Source organism: Echiichthys vipera, assembly GCF_963691815.1.
Source record: "Echiichthys vipera genome assembly, chromosome: 6".
Taxonomy (NCBI): domain Eukaryota; kingdom Metazoa; phylum Chordata; class Actinopteri; order Perciformes; family Trachinidae; genus Echiichthys; species Echiichthys vipera.
Genome location: NC_139831.1, coordinates 5,534,870 through 5,554,992, shown reverse-complemented (window position 1 = coordinate 5,554,992; position 20,123 = coordinate 5,534,870). Strand labels below are relative to the sequence as shown.

Below are 20,123 nucleotides of genomic sequence, written 5' to 3'. Positions count from 1 at the left end.
TTTAAGTAGGTCTTAAATCAATACTCACATGCTCACAAGTTCAGGTGTTTTTTAAAGTTAGTCTTTCCTGTACGATCAATCTTTCGCATTAGCATCCCTACGTCGCCGCTCAGCAAGCAAACGCTCTGCGGAAACACAAAAAGGGAATTAGCTGCTAAAAACGCTAACTTTGGACATATATTCACATATATTCAAAATTCAAAAGTGGATTTTGTCCCCCATCACTTACGTTAAAACTGATTTATAAAGGAGTCAATACACGGACAATTATTGCTGACAACAGCAGCAAACAGCAATGCTTTTCGATGTACATGTGGTTTTCTTTTCAGGACAAGGGATAGTGTTGGATTTTGATTATGATGAAACAGACCCAACATCCTGGTCTTCTTCAATAACCAGAAGCCATCTGATAATCCTGCAAACACAATGAAAACAGATTCTGAGTTGCTAAAGTCCTCCCATTTCAACCAACAATGTTACGGCAACTATGACCAATATTGAAAAGCCATGTTGCCAGGGATACTTCTTTACTGCGTCTTCTTCATGCTGCTGTCGCTCAGTCCTCAACAACTTGTAAACCTATAAATGCAATTGAGTCAAATAGATGACAAACTGCTGCAAAAGCAGGGGTCAACTCAGAACATAGATAAACATAGAACATGTATAAGGTATGACAGATTTACTGTAACTTATCTGTGCTAGAGCTCTTACCTTTTGCCTCTTAAAGTGAAAGTCCAGCGTAAAATCATCCCAGGGTCTTTTTCGCCAAATGCACTCATCAAATAAGCCATTGTTTTCTACTGGTGTGTGAGAAAACTGTTTGTTTTTACCAGTAAAAAAAATGTGTGACGCAAAATCAGCTGGGATTTACTTTATTTCGGTTACAGGGAGTTTAAAAAAAGAAGAAAAAGATGGATATGTTTTCATCTCAACAAACAGTAAATGAATGAATATGAATATCCACCCTCAGCCATCAGCAGTCATGCATTAACTAATCAATCAAGTTTGACTAAATGGACAAAATGCACTCTCTTTCAACACACAGCCATCATCTACTCACACCAACAGTACAGTGTATTACAATTTCATTTGCATTGACATACGCAGTAAATATGTACGCGCCTCATGTTTGTCAATTCAATTTAAAGACGCCCCTCGACACATGCTGATGCACAGTCGGCATTTCAGGTCACAGGCACAAGGCAGTATAATGGACAAAGTAAATACAGAAGCGGTCATGGGATCTCACTTAGTCTGATACATAGTTATACTACTCATGATCCAGAAAACACAACACTTTAACTACATTTTTCTTCTGCAAATTCTATTTTTGAAAGCCAAATTTCTTTCTTATTAATAGAACGACTAATAATACTCATAATAATGGGACCAAAACATACAGGTTATCAGGTTATCAACACAGATACTTTCTCCACTTGGACATGTTCAGGTACTGGCTTTAAAATTAATTACAGAATTTAAATACAATTTCAAGATGACAAAGAGCCGGGTTAAACTTTAAAAAAGCTTACGAAAACAGGACAGTATTTCAAACATAATTCATACACTAAATAAAACACTTCTATAGCTATAACTAGAACACGTTTCAAATAGAGATCATGAGAATAGATCTAAGCTGCAAAACCAGCTATTAGCAAGGGCAGATTAAGCATACACTTAAAAGTTATTCAGCTGTCATAGTGGCAAACAAAGCAAAAATGTATTCACAGAACAATGTTCCACACAAAGGGTAAAAATCATGATTGTATATTAAAAGGACTCATGAACTCATACTCGAGCCAAAACTGAATCTATGGGACGGCATCCTGCTCCTACTGAAACCTCGCTACAAAGGGAATATTATACATGATAAAAAATGTGATATTTAGGTTAATTATCAGGCCAGCTTTAACGATCCAACTTAGCCGAAGGAGTAAAGTTTACAGCTAAGGATTTTGAAATACTCTACAGACAACAGGAGGATTGAACTGAGCGATTTGACTGGTTAAGAGATGGTATCCAACTGCCAACATTTGGCTCATAAAAGGCATTATACAGGATCATAAACACATAAGCAGTGAGTGTACGCTTATTGTCATTAGAGCACTGCTATACAAGAGTGCAAATAATGATGGGGTTGAGTTCTTTATGGGGTTCTGTAAAGGTGATGTGATGCCGCGTGCTTACGTTGTAATAAGATAATCTTTGCTCATAGGCTTGTAACCAGTTTCTAATGAATTAAGTACATTGAAACCCACTGAAAACAGCCTTGTGTTGTATTTAACTATTTGTACGTAATGTACATAAGCGTGGGGCCAGCTGTGCTGCTTTTGTTGAGCTCATTATACTCTTGAGAATGGTTTGTGTACTGCTCTTATGGTCACTTTTTTTGCAACAGATGATTTTGTTATAACTGCGATAAAAGCCCTTTCAGGATATCACAGATGTTGATGGACTTGATATGAATGACATCTGAAAGAGACTCAGTCAACAGGTTGGTTTTGTAAGTTTAGATCAACCTAATGCAACCACACTGGACACATTAGAAAAACAAATAGGGAGAATGAAACCGCTCTTATCCAGAAATGTCGGGTGTGTTTCTGGTACAAACACAGGATGAAACATTTCTTGCTTACTCAACAGACTGACTGGTAAACAGATGAAACAGCAAGGTCACACCTGTACACCTCCATGTACGTATTGATCTTACTGCTTCTCAAGTGCATTATAGAGGGAATTGATTTATAAACAGATTAATCTTTTCGCTGCATTAAACACAAAAGTTACTCTTGTTGGCCAAGTTAAAAAAAAGCACATTGGCCGCGTGCTCTGCTGCAGTAGTTGCTATGACCGAAGCGAATGACACAATTAAAAAAAATGACTTAATTGATGAATTCCTGTACAATGTATAGAGCGATTATGCCAGGCAAAATGAAAGGAGTATGTGTAAGCGTGTTTCTCGAGCTTAAAATGCTTCATAAAACCAGACAGAATCTAAAATAACAAACACTTTGGAGGAAACTGCCCCCTGTTTCTGCTGTCTTGACCATCCTTGCTGCTCAAATTCACACAAAACGGGACTCTTGATTTATCTCGGTTTACAATAGAGATATTCTGCAATATCTCCTATTGCATTGTCAACTGAACAAGGACACACACACTTTGATGGATGTGAAGCACCTGAAACCAGGCTCAGCCGACATCACCGAACTACAGAGCTGTAGCACCAGCAGTATGCGACGTGTCGACTAATACGCAAAGTAAGTACGTTGTAGCCATGCCGATCTCACCTTCAACAGGCAAGGAAAGGAATATCTTCTGTTATGGGACAGTTACAGCACCTGCACTTGCTTTCATTTTCATAGCTGCCGTTTATGGATTAATATTACATGTTAGAACCCCCGGTGTACGACTTGAACATTTTTGTCTTTGGTGACTCCTAGTCGTAAAAAAAAAGATACAGGGGCAGGACAGAGGGGGCCTCATACAAATATTAGCAATGACTAACTTGACTAGGTTCTGTCTGCTCTGTCTTTGGCTCTGAATATGTGAATTATGTTGTTGCCAATTTACATATCTGTTATTTATTGCAGCTATAAAGATCTGCAGGTGCAACATTTATTGCCTACAGGTGGCGCAAGTGTTAAAACTGCAATTCTATTGCTTTCCTGTAGGAAAGCAACAAAGACATCTGCAGGTCCTAATTGGGGGTGCTATCACTTTCCTTCCCTATAGGTGGTGCAGATTGGCATGCGATGAAGTGGACGGCTTCCCCCTCGTGGAAAATCTACATTCTGCTAAACGTAAATGAGCAAGTTTGAGTGAATTACAATCTCGCTCCGGGAGGTGCTTCACATCTAAGAAAGAAAATAAAACAATGGAACCTGAATCATTAATGTCTTTACCCATTTTCAGCACTCAGTCCTTCTGTTCAATCCCGGTCATAGTTAGCAATGATGACATAATAAGGCTGAGTAGGAAATCTCGCTGACTGTGCCTTTAAATGTCCTGCAGGATGCAAAACTTACAAATGCTTCAAAGTACAAGGTTTGTTATTTCTTCTCAATCTTCAGTGTTTGTACAAAACTCCAAAGGTCCTTGACCACCTGAGGAAGGTGCGGAGAGGGGAGAGAGGGGAGAACAACACAATAGAAGAAAGAAAGAAAGAAACGGGAATTATAAATCTTCCAAATGAAGTGCTATACAGCATTAGACATATGACTCACTTTTACTACAGCATGCTTTTGTGCGTCTCGCCTGTGGGAACGCTGAGTTTAGATGGGGCTGTTGGGGAACAACGAGGGGTTGGGTGGGGGCAACAGTACATACCAGAGTATATGACTAGGTGCTCCAGGTCTGACAGATCTCAGCCTTGGCTGATGAAACCAAAGCACTTGCACAGATGTTTCTACACACTGGGATCAACAAGCTCTCCCCGACTCAACTCCACCCCCACTCTATTCCTTGTCCACCCAGCCCTCGTGCCGGTCTAAAGAGTTTTCACCTGCTCTCATAACTGTACAGTTAACATTTTAACACTGCGATGCAATCACAAATGAATGTTCAAATAGCCCCTTTTCAAGTGGTCGCCTTGTTACAGATGCTTTGATACAGAAAACACAGCCTCACTATCTGACACACTGCCTAGACTCATTCAGTCTGTTGTGATCATCTAAAAGGGTTCGGGGTGATTAATTCATGCTGTGCAAAAACAATGTGCAGGGGCTGTTGTTTGTCTTCTGAAATGACAAGCCGTATTAGAGAAGATTTAAGTCCTGCATTTACGTTTGGGCTGGTCAAAGGCCTTGAATGTGAAAGAGACTGGTACCATCCACATACCACCAGTCCCTTCATTAAGGCTACAAAAGACACACACTCCAGTAAATCACTGAGAAAGAGTTTGCCTTGGCAGCTGTACTCCCCTTCCATCTCAAAAGAGCCCGCTGACACAAAATGAATATAATTCAAAGAGAACACACTGTGCTGGAGAGACGTTTGAGGCATAATGGACAGTACATGGTAGAGGACAGTGTGAGGAACAATAGTGCATTCCTGGCGATCTGTCATGGCAAAAAGCTCTTAAAGCTGAGAATGAAGGTTGATATAAATGAGCCTGTGGCCACAAACCAAACAACTCCCCATGGCTAAGTGTTTATGGGAACGAATACATAGATCGTAAAAGCAAAAAAAGCTTGAAATTGATATAAATCGCACGTGTATGTAAGAGAAAAAAATGGGAAAACAATTAAGACAAAGAAATAAACATAGACCAATCTCAGATGTCTTGTAATTAAGGCTCTCAAAACCATGTGCAATCAATAAATGTGTCTGTAATACAAAAGACTCGTGATTACTTACTTGTGTGTCTGAGATTTTAAAAGAACTCTTCACAAAATTCGCAAACTTCTGCTCCGTCTTCGGCAGTGGTTTTCCCTAATGAAAAAGGCCATTAAATCACCAGCTTAGCCATGCGTCAGACATTCAATTCAGAGTGGTGCTTTGCAAAAGAGGATGATAACCTTACCTCCTTGGCTGCCGTTGACAACTTGCTCTTAATCTCAGTCAGAGGGGGGGATTTAGACGGGCCAGCCTGGGTTTTGTCTTTCCCCGGGGCAGGTGACTTAAAAAAAAACACATCAACCAGATAAGAAACACTGATTGATATGTCACATAGAGAGAGATTTATAAAGTTGTGTTTTTTAGGCCACAGTATTTCCTCGTTTACTTCAGCTCTTGCTATTATCGTTTATTTTTCCGTGCTCTCATTTGAACTCAACTCAAAACTCTTATTGGTGATGAATCCATTTGCTGACCAACAGGCAAGTCTGGACAACAGCCCTATCATGACCCATTTTATCTGGGTCCGTGTTAACAGGCTTGGCAAGGGCAACCAGCTGGAAGAAGATAAAAGCACCAGAAAGGACAACAAATTCTAGCCTAATTACACCATCTTTTTTTATAAATACATCAGGTACAAATTACGATTTTATTGTTTGCGAGCAGGAGAGGGCAAGCCCTGACTCTCCAATGAGTAATAGAGATTGTCAGATGTGCTTTTTCCTTGACGTTAACTGAACTAAAGGCAATCCTTCTTGTTTCATTTTTGGGGGTTTTATAGGTGCTATCTGGACACACGAGGAGCCGCCGGAGTTTGTGAAGAAGAGTTCATGAGCACTGAACAGGCCCACAGGTGTGTTCAGACCTGGGCATTCGAGGCCCAAGAGGTCCTCAATTAGGAAGTGTCTGAATGTGACACAACACCAACACACACACGCCATGACTGCATGTTATACAAGACACAGAGCTTGTCCCTACATGTAAAGCCAGTGTGGAATCCAGTGAAATTGCAGGGTTTCATTGATAGCCACAGACACATTTGAAAGAAGAGAAGAGCCGTGTATAAAGCACCTCTTTAGCCTGCGAGTCAGAAAAAACTCACGAAGAAATGGTTGTACTGTAATGGATTTTCTTTTGGGTTGTTGATTGTTTCTGCTTGTTTCAGAACACTGTTGTTCTATTATGCAGTCAGGCAGCTCAGTGGATGAAGAATTGCACTGATCATTCCAGAGTAAAGGTCTTTATTTCTACTGGAAAGAGTTGAGTTGAAGCGTTGGTGCGCAATTCAGAGATACATTCTGAATTGGGCGTGGACATGATTGGACCTCATGGTGTGACCGGTACCCGAGCAACATTGGAGCGTGATGGAGTGGGGTATAAGGCAACGCTCCAACTTCTTTAAAGACTACCCTGCGTCCAAAGTCTCACAGTCTCAGATAGCACACATTTTAAGTAGCTTTGGATATTTATTTATTTTTGTATCATTGTCTTCTACATGACAATTCCACCTCTACTCTATTTGCAGCCCTACTGGATTCTGATCTTTAATAAGATAAGACGATAACGATGGATGGATGGATGGATGGATACCACAGCTGCCCCTGATAATCTATAGATTTAAATGTGTTAACCTCAACAAATGTAAGATGTAGGCCGAAGTGCCATAGGTCAAAGTTTTGCCGTCAGGAGTCAGAAAGGAAGTGAAATTGAAAAGCACGTTTCTTCACAATTTACCACTTTTTACACATTTGGACCTGGTTGTTTGGATATAAGCAATCAAAAAAGGTCACGTGTTATTACTTCACACTTGGCTCTTTGGCAACTTTGGGGCTTTGAAAACCTGGCTGAGACTTGAAATGGTTAAAAACAGGTGTAACGATCTGGTGAAAACAACTTCTCTCTCTCTTTTGTTTGAAAAATGAAATCATCTGTCCCTGTCCCCAAGAGATCTGCATTTTATAGCACAGATCAAAAGGTGTAAAATGAAGAAAGCCTTGACGCACACATACCACACTACAAAAAACAAAAGAGCACATATGCTGCTGGCTCCTGGCCAGACAAATGTACTACGTTATTTATTATTTATGGGAAGCTCTCTACTTCCAAGGGACAGCTGTGGACCTGAAACAGCTGATAAACACACAGTGCCAGCAAGCTTTTTCATCTGGACCAGACACTGATTACAGATGCCACGAGACATGGAACTTAATCACAAGCACACTATCATTTGATGCAGTGTCTTGTCTTCAATCCAGTGCAAACACATGGTGTGACACCTTGGCTCATCGGGTCTGGCCAGAGATGGTAATTGTCATTTTGTTGGAATGAGAGCTTCGGAGGCCCCTGTCTGGGGAAAATGTCAGGTGACTTGAAACTGCAACTTTAATCCTGCGTCTGGAGTTGCTCCTTCTGGACATTTTTCATGCACAACAGGATCAAGTCAGTAGAGTTATAGTGAGACGCCAACATCCTTTCAATCACGGGAAAAGTAAATGTGCAGTAAAAAGATAGGCACCTGCTCTAACGCATGTCAATCAGTCGCTAAAACAATGACTCACACCCTTTTGGGATAAGCCTGAGTGTAGTGGTATATACTTTTACGAGTGTGACGTGTGCTTGAAGGCATCGACTCCTCAAAACCCATCAATCAAAAGACACCAGCTGCAAGATGAAGTTACTTCAGATCAGCAACAGATCGAGTTAGCTGGTTCTCATGTCGAGCCTGTTACGCAAGAAGGTGCAGCTACATGCTGGGCTGTGAGAGGTGAGAACTGCAGTACTGGCAACAGATCTGACAAGCCAATCTAATGACCAGTCACCTGCATTTAGCAGAGAAAAAACAGACATCCACGCCCGCTTCCTCGCTCCTCAGGGGCATCTGGAAGCGCAAGCTGCACCAGACATCAAACGCTGGTAATGAGAGCAATTGGGAGAAGGTGTGTCCAGGAAGTGAGGGGTGTGAAGAGGTTGTAGAGAGGGAACAGTTGTTGTTTAGAAGTGGAGAGGGGTTCAAGCTCCACGGGCCAGAGAGTTAAACTGGCGGGATGGTTTCTGCAGCTCAGTTGCCCATCGGCTAATCCCCCAGAGCATTTCAAGAGCCACTGTGTTATGTCTGGACAACGGCCACCACAGAATTAGCCTCACTCTCCCACACAGCAAGAACCCCTGCCCTGGGGGGGGGGGGGGGGGGGGGGGCTTTCTCGCCTCAGGAATTCAACAATCCAGGGCTCAGTGTTTAACATGATAAAAAATGACAGCCTTCTGTCAAGACAACAGACAAGAAATGTTCTTATGAGGGCTGGATGTGTGAATGTGAGATGGTGTTAATTTAGCATGTTTTAATCATACAAGCCGCCAGCATTTGCATGCCAACACAAAATGCCTTATCTAAATCAGAGTTTCTGTCCAAGTCGTTTTTATCACAGTAACATGCCTTTGTAAACTTGCAGGGGAGCATGCCAATTTGTATTCCCTGATGTGTACGTGTGCTAAAGGGAGCTGTGGGGAGGGCATCAAAGGTGGCTGCAACTCAAGCCGGCGGGGTCAGGCCAAGGGGTCACGGGTTTAAACCTTGCCCCAGGAAACCCGTTTAGAGGTCAGGTGTGTTTGCTTAAAGAAAGGCAGAGTTCAAGCTGTGGGTTTTGAGAGGCGTCTGTCCGAGACATTCCATCCAAGAAATTAACTATCAGGTTGAGCTAATTGCAATGTGCATTTATCACATTCCTTGGCTGTGGAATGGGAAGACTCTCCCTTGACCATTCTTCTTCTCATTTTCATTAGCTATCATTCTTTTGCCTACTTTGTGGCTCAGAAGGTAGAGATGGTAGTCCACATGACAAAGTTTACTTGGGCAAGATACTGAACCTCAAATCGCTCCCGATTGTTGGCCAGCACTTTGCACGGTAACTTGCTGCCATCGGTGTGAGTGTGAGTATGAGTGTGTGTGTGTGTGAATAAGAGGCTGAAATTGTGAAGGGCTGGATAAACGCGCAATATAAATGCAGTCCTTGGCTTCGACAGTACCAAAATAGTGTAACTGCAGACTTTATTTATCAGTCGGGTTATATCCTGGCCTGCGACACAAATCTAGGGATATTATTTCCAAACAAATATGCAAATGATATGGAAATATGAACAAACAAAAGAAACAGGCCATGGGTGAGAATTTTACACCACTACTTTGTTTATATCTGAAAAGAAATAAAAACAACAGGTCGGTCTTTGTTGCACCTGTAAACCGGTGTTGCCTGTCCAATAAACTGTGCTCCAGTATAATGGCTGCCAAGCAACTAATTAAATAACCACAAGCCAAGAAACAAGTAAACAAAGTGGAGCAGCTGAGACAGCCTTTTCTTACCTTTACCTGTGGTTTGACCGCTGATCCTGAGGGTTTTCCTGCGGGGACGTTTTGTTTCACCAGAGTCTTGTTGGGCTTCTTTGCTGAGATCTCTGCACTCTGAGAAAACAAAGAAACACAACCAACGTTTATGATAAGACCCCCTCAGTTTGACATACTTTATGACATGCTCTGCTGAAACGCTCATAAAAACTGTAAGACAGAGAAGGGTGGCAAGAAAACCAGCACAGTTCTCCGTCTTTGCATAAAAAGCTCAAGAACTCAGTACTATTTACTTTATATATTGATCACATCCCTGTTGGTTGGTGTCAAACTGTGACAGCGGTTACTTTTATCAATGCGTGACTCTCAGACTCTTTCTCATGATGTTGGACATTAACTTGGCCTCTTCGGGGCTCTGATGGTTGTGTCATGTTGTTTTGAAAACTCCCATATCAAAGCTCTAATTGCCAAGCCTCTTTTATAGCCGACAAATTATAATTGGCTTGTAACATAATGTGAACCACATTTTATTAGAAGTGTTTGCAATTGTGGTTAATTTTCTTCGGTCTTTTGCCATGAGGTGTTCATGTTCTTTCACTCACCCATCCCTGTAAGGTTGTTAACGATCTCAATGCTGCATGTGTAGACTATTATTAAAAGCATTTTAACACATGAAGACCAAAACATTTACTCACTATGTATCTACTTAAAACGAACTGCAAACAAAAAAAGATTTGGTTTCATTTATGTTATTTATAAGATTCATTTCACTGGCAATAAACAATAAATAAACACTAAGTTAAGGCCCTTTTCTTGCATTAAAAAAACAAAAAGATACACAAGAATCAAAACTGAGATCATCTCCACTACCAGCGCTATATGAAATGGCCTGGGAAGAACTAAACAAACTTGGTAATTTGTCACTGATCAGATACTTAGTACCCCAAAACGTGTCATTGTTCTTCTCCACACTGTAGGCCGTCCTGCCAGATTTCCTTTGCTCTCACTCACCTGCGTAATTACCTTGTAATAGCCAGGGCAAGTACCTGCATTTCCTGAGCACCAACCCTTTCCTTGAAATGGGCTCGAAGTGTAATTGCCTGTGTTGACATAACTGCTACAAGGCAATTACACATGTTATTTCCTAGAGCAATGCCTGCTAAGGGAAGATGCTGTAAGGCAGTTCCACTCCGGCTGCAGAGCTTTTCCTTTTTTTTTCTCAAATCAGAGAGATATTTATACACAAAGAACAAAACACAGACGACGTGCTTTCTTTAAGTCCTTCATACATGACTCAGAGTTTTACGAGATTTCCATGGGTTTGGGGTTATTTGTCTCACCGGGTTAAGATTATGGGTATAAGCCTGCCATTGGCTGTGCATTTCACACAGCATTCTGTTCCCTATCTGTGCGTTTCCGTTTTCAAAATCCCCTTCGCTAGAGGAACAACAATAAACTCCGAGCATGCAACCTACATGCACCATGCAATAAGGCCAGTCTGCTTGGCTTGGTTCTTTCTTTCGGCTAATCGTTTCAATGCACAAAGAATATGTACATATCTTTTGTGGGAATCTAGCCATTTTAATGTCAGGGCCTGACTCCCCACGTGCCAATGTCCCACCAAAACAAATTCCCTAGTCCCGTCACTATTTTGCAACCTTAGCTGCTTTCTGGGCTTAGCGTCGTCAAGGAACGTTGTTGTTGGTTTAAAGAAATACACACAAGCAAGAGTGTTTTTCCCCCATACCAAAATGATAATGGCTGCAGCCAGACCATGCTGCAGCGCTGACACAGCGCTGTGGAGGTTGGTCTGGCTGTGCAAGACTAATTATAATAGTCTTTGTTTAGTCTTTGCTTCTACCACAAAGTGAAGTACACCACTAAAAGACATAGACTTTATGACATTTTGTTGCATTTGACAAGATAATGACAGAGTAACTGTGTTGTTTCATGTGATGTTTCAATAGAGACATTGGATGGAGAAGTTCAGAGGTGAAAAGGTTTGCCGCAAAGGTTAGACACCTGTCTCTGTCGTAGTGATGATCTGTTTTTAGCAAATAAACTATGCTTCACTCACTCTCATTATCCCACCTGATGTCTTTACCTTGTTCTTTGTTAGATCGGTTGGAAGCATTGCAGACTATGTCTTTTTGCCAGTTTCTGACTGAACAAAGGAGTCTTCTTAAATACATGTTAACTCAGCTATTTCTTCACATTGGTTGTGTTGAGTTCTCAAAGCCAACACTGGCACCGCGAGGCTGCTCTGTTGCCAAAATTAGGATAATTGTCTCAATTAATGATGCAAGATTTACTTGTCATGGCAATCCTGTCAAATCGCAATTTAAACATCTAAATACAAGGCACACGCCTGCCATGCCCCGGGCTCTTATTTGTAACAGACATCCAAGGAGGATCCAACCAGAGCTGAAAATTATGCAACTCCATAAGCGTGTTCGCTCTTCACCAAAGGGCAGCAAACCTCAAAAATCCTGTGAGACGAAAACACCAACACAGGCACACTTTCAGCTGAGTCTAACTCAAAAAATTTGCCTGAAATAGTATCAGTATGTAATGAGTCAGAACCAAAAGATACTTATTTAATATTTAATAATGTTGTTTAACACAAGCAGCCACTAGAACTCTGGCATTCAAAAATACAGTCTAAAGTTACAACATTTCCAGATTTCCTGTTCGCATCAAACATAACTGACCAAAGGACAACAAGATTTAGAAGAATTTGATGCCAACTGTCCTTACACGATACTGTGGACACATTTTGGTTGGTAGTTAAAACACTGACGAAGTTCGGTACAACAAAAAAGTATTAAAAATATTAACATATTGCTGAATTAGCGGTCAAAAAAGAAAATTGCTCCCAGCCCTACTTTCTTGTGTTTTTTGCTTTCATTACTAAAGAATGAGACAGGATAACTACGGAGCTAAAGAGAAGAAGGGCGAAGAAAAAGATTAAGGTCATGGAGGGGAGGGGTACGGGGAGACGGAGGTGGAGGTATTGGAGGAGAAGACAACAGAATAAATCAACAGGTGACAGAAATGCTCAGCTGTCATCTGACCCTGAGGCGAGGATCGGCGCTCACGTCGCAGGTATGCGCATCTGCTCTGCTTTGATCTTTTGCCTGGCACAGTTTTTCACTTGGATAGCGTGTTTTTTAAAAAAAGAGGAAGAAATCACAAACAGACACCGACGTAAAAATGAGGCAGATACACACATGCACCCACACACTTGCAAATGATTGTGGTAACACGCAAAACAAGTGTTCAAAGGCAAAGGCCAGGTGCAAAGCTGAAATGGCATGAGAGACGATAAAAAGGAGCAATCATATTAACAGTGGGATGACAGAGGGACAAAGATATGCAGTGCTACAGAAAAAAGGGAGTAAGAGATAGTTTCCCATAACTGATGTGTGTGTGTGTGTATGAAACTGTATGTGTTTTTCTGCATATGTACTGTAGATCTGCATTCTTAATGTTTGCAGACGGTGCGCACTTGTACTTATACTTTTACGGTAAGTGTTCATGTCTTCAGTGTGTAAATTTCCTTTGAGCGTGCATGCGTGTGTGTGTAGGATAACATAGTGCCGTCTTGTTGGTGAGACGGTGAGAATTCACGTAGATTACAGAGGAGAAATCCGATCATTACGCCACACAGACCCTGTGTTTTACTCATGGAAAACAGGTGGGTACATGAGGGAACAGGATGAAAAAGTTCCATGTTTTGTCTCATACAAAAAGGTGGACGGTCAGTGAGTGCAAGAATGGGAAGGGCTTGCTGGAATGAAATGCTACCATAGGATACAGACTGTGGGAGTTTACATGATGTGGTAGAAACAAAAGGGGAGCGGGCAGACGGCAGCAACACGGAGAAATTCCTCTTGCACAGAAAAAAAACGGTGGGTTAGCCCTTGGCTACCCTGACACCTGGTGGACAACAGGGGACGGGAAACTCCAAACTCTTTACTCTACTATGCAAATAAATGTTTGGTGACATCCAAAAACAGCAGTTAACAACTCCACAGAGGAAGAGGAACTGAACACTAATGTCCTGAAATAATCAATGAAGCTGCTGTTGCGGGTAAATGCGCACACACACCGTCTCTTAACGGGGACACCGACAAATGTGCCTGATGAAAGGTTATCAGCTGCTTGCTGCAGCGGTGGACAGCAGCTCTGCTCTCTGCTGCATTTACAGAATGTAATTAATATTTTCCATAATAACGTATTATATCACCTGCAACTGATCCACTGTCAATCAGAATGCTATTGGAAATGATCTAATGGATATAATGTTGCATATTTACATGTAAATGTTAAAAAGCGCTGTTCTTGTTTTAAAATAAATAAATAAATATAACTTTTTTATGAACCCCAACCAATGAGCGGATTAACCGCGGCACCTGCAGACTTAACTTCAATCTGTGCATCGCTACTGTGTGCCTCCTGGGGAAGTGAGCCAAAGTTTGAAACCCTGTGGTAAATGGACTTCACTTATTAGCACTTTTCTTGTCTTCTGACCACTCAAGGGGCTTTTTACAACACTTGTCACATTAACCCATTCACACAGACATGTATACTGATGGCAGAGGCTACTTGCCCAGCATCTAATCTAACCGATCATATTAATCAAACCACATTCACACACCCACACGCAGCACAGGGAGCAATTTGGGGTTCAGTGTCTTGCCCAAGGACACTACAAATGTAATATTATGTGTAAAAGGAACCAAAGCTTACTTTTTTGAGCTCTTTCCCAACATTCTTCTGAGGCCTCACATCATTTTCGTCACTGTCATCTTCTTCCTCATCACTAGAAAAAGGAGGAAGAAAAAAAACCTGAACTTCGGTAAAAGCACATGAGAGAAAAAAAATAATTGGTGAATAAAATAATTCCTTATATCATTTGAATATAAAATAAAATTATATTTGAAGTATATGTGTTGTTTATGCAATCACTGTGAAAAATAATCAACATAAAAGAAAACATACTCATCGTCCTCGTCGCTGTCCTCTTCATCATCGTCAGAATCCATTTTTAGTTTTTTCTACAGGGAAAATAAATTGTGATTTTGTCAGAGATATTATTAGAGTTTTGCAGAGGCCCGAGCTGTCATGACGACGCTGAGTTTAGTAGGTGTGCAGCAAGCAAACAAGCACCATTGCTACAGAAAAGGCTTTTATAAACCTTTTTAATCTCGCTATCATCTAAACCTTGAATAAAAGTTATACGTCATGATGTGAATAAAGTGAAAACGTTCTTCAGCAGGCAACTCTGTAGCAAAATGAACACACTGAGGTAGCTACCAATGCAGGCTTCTTCCCCGACATCAGGCTTGCAGGCCGCTTCACTGGTGACGAGTTGTTCTCCTCTTCTTCATCATCTGAATCCTTCACGCCTACAGAGCAAACACTGGTTACTGGCACTGCACAACAATGACTTTTATTGTATGTATGGACTTTTAAAGATTATAGAGTGACATTTTTCATCAATAAAGCAGTAAAATGCTAAATTCTAACAATTAGAAATACATAATTTATGTAAAATCACCATCTGTGGTTAGTAAAAAGAGTTTTTTTTACTTAAATAACGTGTTTTCCTGTTACTGATTTGTGAGCAGTCAACAGTCTTGGAGGAACCCCAAGTTGGAGGTTTGAAGGAATATAAAGGGAACTTTATTTTTATGGGTTTATAAAATGATGCTGTACGTAGTATGGAGTAGGTAAGGACATTTTAACGATGTGGTGAACTGTAACCTGAGTCATACGTTGTATCTCGTTTGTTTGTGATTATAAGAGAAGAAAAAGCAGCTGTTGCTCTAATACTCACTAACAAAATGCTGCCCGCTGATGTGAACTGGTCCAGAGCCGGACTGGAGACGGAAGGTAACTGGAGGTGTGATCTCAAATCCACCTAAACTCATCTGGACAAGAAAAAGATAACAGTTACATAATTCATTTGCATGACGTTCATAACTTTTGCTTTCTGTTTGCTCCAGAGTATGAAAGAGTTTTCCCTTTTCATTTTTGTCTTTTATTAGAGGCTAAAGCTTTTTTTTTTTTTTACTACAAACGTATATATATGACACATACTGCACAATAGGTTTCCCTTTTCTTTGCTTGCATACTATTAAGTACCCCCTTGAATACTTCACAAAATGCTGTCAGCGATGGTGTTTACTCACAGAGGGCATGACGGACGGTTTCAAGACAACCAGTGGCACTTTGGTTGTTTTTCCATCGTACGTGAGGCCTTCGACTTCCACCATATGGAACTTATCCTCGGCCTCAGCTCCGAGACACACCTGGAAAAGCAGCACAGCTGACTCAAACACCATCTCCGTATCTTTGCACCGTCAGGCCAACATTGCTCCTGAAACCCTTTAACTTGATGCACCATGAAGAGTGTAAGTTTCAACTTACAAACCTTATTTGCTTCTTCTTTCTTTATAATAATATTTTCTAGGGAGATTATGGCCTGAATAAAAAGTCTACATTTCTGAAATAACTGGTAAAGCCAGGGGAATACCACAGTTCTAGCTCAACTGAGACACAATGGTCCTCTCAAGCTCCCTCCTTCACTGAAACGTGCTGCGTTCAAGTGTCATGGGAAGTCCGAAGTTTCGGACCTCCAAATTGCACTGGAATGCCTGTCAAAGCAGTACCTCCTACTGGAGAATTCGGGGGAGGTCGACCCCAAATTCACTAGTAGGAGGTTCACTCGGACAGGCATTCCAGTGCACTTTGCCTAGTTGGAGGTCCAAAACTTCAGACTTCCCATGACACTTAAACGCAGCATGAGCAGAGTGATAGATGACAGGCAGGAAGCTCTGCAAGTCATTTTATTTGGACCTTATAATGATTTGTAAGAATTTTATCAAAACAAAAAATAATTGAATATTGATGAGTTTCAACACTTGGTGGATTTCTTTGACATTTTAGTGCCATACACTTATTACACACACTTATCAGAAGATTACAAAAGAAGATTGTTAAAGTGCCAGAAAGGTAAGAATTGCTTTAAAACATTCATTCGGTATGTGATCATTTGTGACTAGTGATCATTTTTTTGTTTACATTTGATAGTCAAAACAATTACTGATTGATAGAAAAAAACAACATTACTAAATAAAATAGCATTATTAACAGGAGCCATAATAACTATGCAGTCCATGTCATGACCTCAATAAATCATTCTGGTCTTTGCCGTTTTTAACAGAAGAGGGAAAAGAGATTGAAAAAGGTCATTAAATCTGAGGAACCACCAAATCTTTAACTACGATGAAAACACATGAACTCTGTATGTGTCCAAAAATATTAAACTCTTCTATCAGAGTTTTGTAAAAGCTTTTCCAGACTTTAAGACACTGAATTAAGAGGTCCATAATTAAGAAATTCAATAAATATGACAACTAAATCTTTATCTTCTTGTCAGTTAAAGAAATGTCTCATTTCATCTTGAACCTTATGACAAGATGCTCCTGTTGGTTTCATACATCTAACCATGGTGGGTTTGTTGCTTTTTCTCTGCCCCTTCCTTATTTTATGATTAATAAGCTAGTTTTTATATCTGCCCTGTCTTAGTCAACTCATTGTTTGCTTTGGTGTTGGATTTATTTAATCACTTAATCATTTTAATGCTTTTTTTTTATGTTGAATGATTTATTTCCAAGAAACGTATGCGTACATCTCTGGTAAACACAAGATTTAAAGTGGTGCTTTTGCATGATTCTGTGTGGAGAAACTCAGTTTTACATCTACGTTGATTAAATAAACTATTCAATTAATAAGCAAAATCACAAGAGTGTTTATAGACTAAGAATTTCTTGAATCAAGTACAGCCTGAACTGTTTAATGTGTTTGAATAATAGAGGACTTAGAATAAGCCTCTCGTGGTCACTTTCTCTCCTGCAGTTATGTCTTTATTTTCTCTTGTATGCATTATATACCTTTATAAACTGTTGTGCAAATAAACACAACTGTCTAGTAAAAAACTAGGACAGAAAGCTGCAAGACTAGCAGCTCAGTTTGTTTACCTACAACCAGAAAGCACAGCAGCAGACATACACCAAACATGTCAACATACATGTTATTTCCATTACAACACAGATGTTTTTACATTTAACCCCTGTAACGCAGACTGGAATGGACAGATGGACGGACAGACAGTGATCAACACAATCAGGGATGACTACACTACGGTTTGTGAGTCTGCGACAAATGCAACAAAGCGCCGTCCTTACTGCTTTGAGTGACAGCTGTTGCTCCGTATCATCGTCGTCTACGTCAACTTTGAACTCCCGTTTGTCCGATTTCAGGGTGCAACCTGGAGGAAACGACACATGCAAACGTGTGACTAACCTTGAATTTGTACTTTTCTTGAACAACATACACGCACGCATACACCAGTGTGAGCTGCGGGGGTTTACTCTCTGCTGTGTCTCAGTGCCTTGCTCCTCGGCCAGCTAACAAAAGAGCTGAATTGGCGCGAGTGTGTCCAGGAAGCAATGTAGCTCCGTTACTTCAGCTAAAAATGTTAAATGGCTATTTGTGCGTGATAACATGGCGGTAAAGCTGAATGTGCGACCGAGTTAGTTTCGGCTTTGTCAGAATAAACGAGCTCACCAAACAAGTACATTTGTGGTCTGCTCAAATCTGAGATATCGTCCTCCATCTTTGTAGTGGGTGGTTACACTTCCGTAAACGGTTGTGACGGACACGTTACTAAGCCAATGAGGGAGCAGAACGCGCCTGACCGCTAAAAAGATCTGAGCCAATAGAATTAAAGAGTGGGCGGGACAAATTCAGCTCTGTCTTCTGATTGGTGAACACTAGATGGAGCTGTCCTAACACAAACCGGGTCATCCTACAATAAGGAAATAGCCTACTACAAACAAAAATAATGGGTATAATAATCATAAATAAACATGTTTTATTGTATGCATACTCTTTCATTAGATGATATTAAAGTATTCTTTTTATTTAGATATATAGATGAAATATATATTGACATAAAAATGTGCAAGTTTCATCATGACGGACAACAAGATGGCAGCAGAGAAGGCAAATAATGTCTACCTAATTCATTATATAGTATAACATTGGGTATTAGATTTCTCTTAATATCTCCAAAGGTCTTCATACAGTACTTTGTATCTTCCTATTTCCTAACGGCTTCCTGAAACAATCTTTTTCAGCTTTTATATTAAGATTGGGATATCCTCCCTGATGTCTATAACTTAATGTGCTGTTTGGACTAAATAAAAGAGGCCTTTGGTCAGTAATATTAAAAGTGCAGCCCAGGTGGCAGTTGCAGGCTCCGACGAGTCTCCTGTGGTTGTTACAAATATTGATAATAAAACAGAGAGCCGTTGAAGTCACGGATATTACAGAGGATAGGAATTAACTTTAAATGCTTTTTACCAATGGTTTTATTTTAAGGAAAAAGCCAAAAACAACTGTTTTTTACACTCTGGATTCCTCGTCTTGCTCTAAATATCATAGCAGTAGCCCCAGAGCTGGTGAGAAATCAAGTCCAGTTAGTGGTTGGACAGTCTTCTTACCCGCTGTGTGCTGCAGGCTGCTGACCTCCCAGTTCAGTACTGACTCGCAGAGGACTTTTTTGGAAGGATTAGCCTTTCACCTCGACTCCCTGACTACTGATTTTACTTCATTTCTGTTTCTGCAGAAGGAAACATCGTGCACACGTACAGGCATCTAAAAAGTCTAAGATCTAATTGTGAAACAGCAGCTGGGTTGCTTAATTGTGAAATGTTTTTCTAACCTTAATGAGTGCGTCAGAGTGTGTCAGTAGCCTGCCCGTACTGAGCGGGCGTGGAGTCACTGATCCGCATCTGTATTACCCAAAAGGAATGAGTTGTCTTCATGCATGCCTGAAAGCTTGAGAAGGCTCTAATGTGTCCCAGACTGCCAGGACACGTCCGCAGATCTGTTCTCATGGCAGATATGATGTTGTTGTCCACAGTCTTACTCAACACATTGACTCTGCACTTTAGCAGAGATTGCTGAAGGGGAAAAATACGTTGTCTTACTTAATAGGCTTTTTACATTTACTCAACTCAACTTCATGTAGAAGAAGAAGAAGAATTCCTTTATTTGTCCCGCAATTGGGAAATTAAATTTTCACTCTATTATTCATTTTCATTTTACACACACACTCACACACACACACACACACACACAGGCCCGAAATACACACACATGCACAAACAGGACCTATATACATGCAATTAATGGAGAGATGTTAGAGCGAGGGGGCTGCCAGTGACCGGCACCGCGAGCAGTTGGGGGTTCGGTGCCTTGCTCAACAGCACCTTGGCAGTGCCCAGGAGATGAACTAGTACCAAATTGAAACAGCAGTAGCAATAAATAAAATTATGCAAGATTGAAAAAATACAACAATAAGACAATGGAA

General features: G+C 40.7%; 1 protein-coding gene across 2 annotated transcripts; it reads right to left on the bottom strand.

Annotated features, from left to right (window-relative positions):
- Nucleotides 1–856: 856 nt before the first annotated feature.
- On the bottom strand, nucleotides 857–18,401 carry npm1b (nucleophosmin 1b). 2 transcript variants are annotated; one of them, XM_083914832.1, is made up of 11 exons: nucleotides 18,314–18,401; nucleotides 17,932–18,014; nucleotides 15,874–15,993; nucleotides 15,519–15,612; nucleotides 14,996–15,087; nucleotides 14,681–14,736; nucleotides 14,429–14,501; nucleotides 9,695–9,793; nucleotides 5,525–5,620; nucleotides 5,359–5,433; nucleotides 857–4,106 (listed from the first exon to the last, which is right to left on the bottom strand). In XM_083914832.1, the coding sequence occupies exons 1-11, from the start codon at nucleotides 18,360–18,362 to the stop codon at nucleotides 4,053–4,055; spliced, it is 891 nt and encodes a 296-aa protein (XP_083770958.1). In that variant the 5' UTR covers nucleotides 18,363–18,401; the 3' UTR covers nucleotides 857–4,052. The 2 variants fall into 2 exon arrangements, with proteins under 2 accessions (XP_083770958.1, XP_083770957.1); XM_083914831.1 differs by having other exon boundaries at nucleotides 9,701–9,793; nucleotides 18,314–18,367.
- Between the last annotated feature and the right edge of the window lie 1,722 nt (nucleotides 18,402–20,123).